This window comes from Triticum dicoccoides, chromosome 1A (genome assembly GCF_002162155.2).
Source record: "Triticum dicoccoides isolate Atlit2015 ecotype Zavitan chromosome 1A, WEW_v2.0, whole genome shotgun sequence".
Taxonomy (NCBI): domain Eukaryota; kingdom Viridiplantae; phylum Streptophyta; class Magnoliopsida; order Poales; family Poaceae; genus Triticum; species Triticum dicoccoides.
In genome coordinates, this window is record NC_041380.1 from 377,358,150 (window position 1) to 377,364,385 (window position 6,236).

Here is a 6,236-nt window from a genome sequence, read left to right on the forward strand (position 1 = left end):
TCTCCCTCCCCAACACCTCATCCACCTCCATAGTGCTTAGCGAAGCTCTGCCGGAGTACTGCAGCTCCATCAACACCACGCCGTCGTGCTGCTGCTGGTGCCATCTCCCTCAACCTCTCCTCCCTCCCTTGCTGGATCAAGAAGAGGAGACGTGGCTGTTCCGTACGTGTGTTGAACGCGGAGGTGCCGTCGTTCGGCGCAGGTCATCGGTGATTTGGATCACGTCGAGTACGACTACATCATCACCTTGCAAGCTTCCGCACGCGATCTACAAGTGGTATGTAGATGCAAACTCTCTTCCTAGACTCGTTGCTTAGATGAACTCATAGATGGATCTTGGTGAAACCGTAGGAAAAATTTTAATTTTCTGCAACTCTCGACCCGTTGCTCAGTGAGAAGAAGCCGAGAGAAAACCTCGTGTGCCAACATGGGTGTCGAGTTACCCCGCTCGTTGATGATCTCGACTAAGGCATCATACTCCTCATCAAGACCATTGACAATAAACGAGTTAAACTCGGAGTCGGTGAGGGGCTGTCCAATGGAGGCCAATGTGTCGGCAAGGCCCTTGACCTTGTTGTAGAACTCAGTGGCCGTGGAGTCAAGCTTCTGACACTCTCCAAGCTGACGACGGAGTGCAGAGACACGAGCCTGTGACTGCGCTGCAAAGGTGCGCTCAAGGATGGTCCAGGCCTCATGAGACGTCTTCGCGAAGACAACAAGGCCGGCAACTGCCGGCGAGAGCGACCCCTGGATGGAGGAGAGGTTCGCCTGGTCCTGCCCCGTCCAGACGCGATGGGCCGGATTGTAGACCGGACCGTGCACGCTGTCTACCAGCGCGGGTGGGCAGGGAAGCGATCCGTCGACGTAGCCCAGCAGGTAGTGACTCCCCAAGAGCGGGAGAACCTGCGCACGCCAGAAGATGTAGTTGTCTGCGGAGAGCTTGATGGTGATGAGATGACCGAAGTGAAACGGCGACGGCGAAGACGATCCCATCGAGGAGGCTGCCTGGGGTGCAAACACCATGGAGGCAGCCGGAGGCACCGAAGCCGATGCGGGAGGAGGCGGGACCGCAGCCAGGGCGGGCGCCGCAAAGCTCGCGGCCGGTGCGGACGCCGCAAGGCCCGCGGCCGGGGCGGACGCCGCCAACCCCGCCAGCGGGGCGGTGTGATCCGCTCGTGGCAGGAGCGGCGGGACGACGCCTGCGGAATCCGCAGCGGACGGCGGCGCCGCGGTGTGGACCACGAGGTCACGCCCGAGCGGGGGCGCCGGCGGCGTGGAGAAGACGGAGCCGATGCTCCTTGTCCCGATCGGAGCCGGAACGGAGACGGCATCGAGCGGGAGGTTGAGCAGAGCCGCAAGAGAGGCCGGGAGGAAGCCCGCAGCAGTGGAACCGGTGGTGGCGGCGCTCGACATGGCGGCGGCGCGATCGGTGGCGCGGCGGCGGCGGTGAAGGCGGCGGCGGCTGCGGCGGCGGTGCGGGTATTAGGGTTTAGAAGCGGAAGCGATCGTAACCTAGCGTGATACCATGTAAGACAATAAATTTTGGGAACCAGCACAACCCTCTAAGGGTGGCTTATCTCATTATATATAATGGTTGTGTTATAATACGTACATAGGTACAACAGTTATATATAGTCTAACAAGCCCAAGGAAACGCTTTAAATCGGTCGTGATCTCGTCCCCTATTCAGACCGTGCAAGCCTAGCCGCCACTTCGATCCTTATCCCCTGGAACCCAAATCCCACTCGTTTCCCAGTCACCTCTGTTAGAGCATGGTTAATAGTATAGTTAGCTAATGGCTATATAAAGTTAACATCATCTATAGTCAAGTTTATAGCCAGCAAGTACAATACAGTTAAATGTAAAGATGTGCTACTTTATTACTTTATGGCTCATTTTTTATTCTCAATAGTGGCTAGAAGCACGTGTTGTAGCTGGCTCTTATATACTTTCTCCATTTTTATTTACTCCGCATATTAGCTTTGGTCAAAGTCAAACTTTATAAACTTTGACAAAGTTTGTAGACAAAAATATTAACATATACAATAAGAAATCAACACCATTAGATTCATTATCAAATGTACTTCCACATAGTATAAAATTATTATGGTAAATATTTGTATTTTTTTCTATAAACTTGGTCAAACTTTAGGAAGTTTGACTTCAGTCGACTCTAATATGCGAAGTAAATAAAAACGGAGGAAGTACTATAGTCGGCTTTTCCTTTCTCTTCTCTTTCCTTCACTTCATGTCAGCAAAAAAATAATATTTTAACTCTTATAGTATGCTTATATTAATTTATTGTGCTTGCTCTTAAACGCCTCCTCCTTGATCGGCAAAGGAGTTAATTGTTTCCTCAGGAATTACTGCATTCCCTTTCGAGGTAACAGCAAGTGGAAACCCTCTCGAGGCAGTGTATATGAAAGTAAAGAAACACACGCGTGTGCACAAAACAGCATTCACACATGCCCTTACCTGGCCACGTGGCAGGCTGCCCGGCGATGGGACGTGGTTAGGCTGGTTGTAATGTGAGTATTATAGATAGTATCATGCATACCAATTAGTCAAATTTGATGATGTGTCATAGAATTAAATGAAGAAAGAGAGAATTGAGTATCATACTATGATACTGTATTATAATAAATATTAGGCTAGTATGTATCATGCATGATAATAAATAAAATACTACATGATACTAATATATGATATCACACACTAAAAAGGTAGTATCATACACTAGTATCGTATGCGTAATACTAGCATGTGATATCCCCGTTACAACCAGCCTTACCGGAGTTTATCCTAGTACAACTTCGAGCAGTTCAAAGAACCACTCGCTGGCGCACCCAGGTTGCGGCACGCGTCTCCAGGGTCGGTGGCCACCCCAAACTTTTTGCCGCAGCACTTCACCCCCATCCCTGGATCCACCTCACGGCCACGTGGCCAGCGCGCTTTCCTTCCTCCCTACTGCTCCCAACCGCGTCGGCATTCTGCTGCTGTGTCCCAGGTACGAGACCGCGGCCGTCCGGTTTCGAGGCTGGCGGCACCCAGGGCCAGCGCCGTTAACTCGTAAACCGCAACCGGCCAACCAGCGTGCGCGCCGCGTCGGGTATAAAGCTTGGCTCCAGCCCAGCTGCTCGCAAGAATCCATCCTACTCCGTTCTGTCCTGTCCTGTTCAATCTTCTACTCCGAGTAACGCCCCCGTCTTCAAGCTCGATCGATGGTGTCCGTCTGCCCCATGGCGAGCGCTCGATCGCGTTTCATCCTCCTGCTCGTCTTCCTCGCCGCTGCCTCGTCCCCGGCCTCGGCGTGCGACCGGTGCGTGCGCCGGTCCACGGCGGCGTACCGCGCCTCCTCGCCCGCCCTCGACAATGGTGCGTTTCGCTTCCGTTTGTTACGTTTTGTTGTTCGTGGTTTGGTTGATTGATGACTGATTCAGTTTCGCTCTGCGTGCGTGCAGCCGGCTCCTGCGGGTACGGCTCCCTGGCGGCGACCTTCAACGGCGGGCTCCTCGCCGCCGCGAGCCCCGCGCTGTACAGGGGGGGCGTCGGCTGCGGCGCGTGCTACCAGGTCCGGTGCACGGACGCCGCGCTCTGCAGCGCCTCGGGCGCCACGGTGGTCGTGACGGACCAGGCGCGCGGCACGGCCACGAACCGCACCGACCTCGTGCTGGGCAGCGCGGCGTACGCGGCCATGGCCTTGGGCGGCGGGGGCACGGCCGCCGCGCGGCGGCTGAGGGAGCGCCGCGCCGTGAGCGTGGAGTACAAGCGGGTGCCCTGCGAGTACGCGCGCCGCCGCAACCTGTCGGTGCGCGTGGAGGAGCGCGCGCCGCCGGGCGGCCTGACGATCCGGTTCCTGTACCAGGGCGGGCAGACGGACATCGTGGCGGTGGACGTGGCGGCGGCCGGGTCGTCGAGCTGGCGGTCCATGACGCGGGAGCGCGGCGGGCCGGCGTGGAGCACGGGCCAGGCGCCCGCGGGGCCGCTGCAGCTCCGGATGGTGGTCACCGGCGGGTACGACGGGAAGTGGGTGTGGGCCGAAGGGGAGGTCCTCCCGCGGCGGTGGGCCGCCGGCCGGGTGTACGACACCGGGGTGCAGATCGCCGACGTCGCGCTGGAGGGGTGCTCCCCCTGCGACGCCCGAGAGTGGAAGTGACGCCGCGATACACGAATCAACCTTGTACAGTAGAGTCTTTTGCTTTTTGATCTTACCACTCGTGCTAATCCCCTCCCTCCTTTCTTCTTGGATAACGATTAACGAAGCGGAATGAATCGGGTGGAAGAGTCAGACGTGCGGGTGATTGCAACTGGGTCCGGTCCGGCCTTGCTGATTGATTGCTCTCCACTTGGACTTGGTGGTGGCGGGCAGCTAGCTGAGCTGAGCCTGCGGGAGCAGAGGGGGAGTAGTGTGCACGATGTGCGGCGCGTCTTCGGTCACCGGTGCGTGCCAACTTGCGATAGTGTGTGCACTGCACGACGACGGCCCTGGTCGTCAACGGCGGGTGCCGTGCTCCGCCTTTCGCGCGTGCAGGTTGCATTTCTGTACTGGGCAATGGTGACGGGACGGCCCCAAAGCTAGGCGCGTTTCGTGTGATTCCCGGCGTGATCCCTTGCCGTCGTAGGTTGGTTGGGCGATCTGCATGCTGCGCACTGCTCCAGTATGCTCGTCGTTCCGGTAACTGGCATGAGGCAGGGGTAGAGTGATAGGAGCTGTTGTGTCCATTGGTCGGACAAGGTGACCCAAGTGATTTATTTTTGAAACCGCCGCAAAAGATTTGGTTCAGCTATTAATTAAGCAACAGGATTGTCCTGTTAATTAACAGAAAGCACGGTGAACACCATCACAAAACCGTTAAACGGCATACACATGATGTCCGAGAAAGAAGAACAAAACTGATAACGAGAGTTTCAGTATAATGAGCATAATGGTGACTCAGGAGAATATCGATACATCCGAGGTTTTTTGAAGTATCACAAAGGAAAGGAAACATCACATGATAACCAAAGATTCACTCTAATATCATTCGTGTGCTCATCAGGATTGACATGGACGTCCACGGTCCCGCTGTCGGTCTCATAAGAATTGATATGGACGTTCACGGTCCTGCTGTCGGTTATTGGACGAACGGTTTCATACATATCTGTGAGTTACCGAACCTATGAGGTCACAAGATTAAGGCAATCATGATACGCTGAATTGCTGAATTTTAGTAGGACGGGAATCATGAGAATATGTTTGCGGAATTATTTCATTAATATTTGAAATAGTTTCGAGAGGGTCCGAAAGTGTTACGGGGTCACCGGAAAGGTCTCGGTGAATATCAGTAATACCGGGTATTATCAATATATTATATATTAAAGCTATCAATACTTGTAGACCATTATATATAACTTTGAAGTGCATGCCATCTCTGATATGTTCCACTTTAATTTAGACCGAGTAAATTCATAGCTACCTCATAAGTTTTGTTGCTAGGACTACTTGGATGATGATTTTATTCTTCTATTTTATTACATAATAGTATGCCTTCTGATGGCTTGTGTTTGTTTGTTGGTTTTTACAGCTAGAGCTATTGGGAACCTATGCGTTGGAGGAATTAATTCATCTATTTAAAAGTAGAAGGTAGGCGAATAGTTTTTTAAAGATTGGGATGATTGAAGGTGTTAATCTTACATTCTTAAGAAGTTGGTCACAATTCTCTCGACGTGTAAACTGTCCAACTCAACGTCCCACTAAGCAATGCATTTGAATCTTCTTTCCCACTAAGCCATACAAAATCTGTCACATAAGTGAGTCATGCATTTAATTTATAAATTACTATTTTTGCATTAGTATGTCATCCTTCACATTTTTCTTCGAGGTGACATTTCTAACTATAATTCAAAAGTTTTTATTTTATTTTTAGCCACTTTCTTTTATTGATTTTCAAGCTTATACTTTATTTTTATTTGTTAGTTATTTTTAGCAACTACTTATGCATTTTTAACAAAGTTACCGTAGCAACATGCGGGGAAAGAGTCATCTTCACTACTCTATTTATCTTGACATGCACGCATGCCAACTCAGCTATCATGCCATTGTTGGAAAATGTTGCATGAAAAATGAAAAAAAATTCTACGCGCGCGCAAGATCTATTCATGGAGGTGCATAGCAACGAGAGAGGGAGAGTGTGTCTACGTACCCTCGTAGACCGTAAGCGGAAGCATTTGTTAACGCGGTTGATGTAGTTGAACTT

The 6,236-nt window shown here is 52.0% G+C and overlaps 1 protein-coding gene across 1 annotated transcript; it reads left to right on the top strand.

Moving 5' to 3' along the window:
- The first annotated feature begins 2,792 nt into the window (after window positions 1-2,792).
- On the top strand, window positions 2,793-4,301 carry LOC119274440 (expansin-like A2). The gene is made up of 2 exons (XM_037555149.1): window positions 2,793-3,375; window positions 3,462-4,301. The coding sequence occupies exons 1-2, from the start codon at window positions 3,222-3,224 to the stop codon at window positions 4,154-4,156; spliced, it is 849 nt and encodes a 282-aa protein (XP_037411046.1). The 5' UTR covers window positions 2,793-3,221; the 3' UTR covers window positions 4,157-4,301.
- The last annotated feature ends 1,935 nt before the right edge of the window (window positions 4,302-6,236 follow it).

Excerpts from the sequence above, each read along its gene's own strand:
- LOC119274440 (XM_037555149.1), top strand. The coding sequence starts at position 3,222 with ATGGTGTCCGTCTGCCCCATGGCGAGCGCTCGATCGCGTTTCATCCTC. Across the intron at positions 3,376-3,461 it reads CTCGCCCGCCCTCGACAATG|CCGGCTCCTGCGGGTACGGC; the intron begins GTGCGTTTCGCT and ends GCGTGCGTGCAG.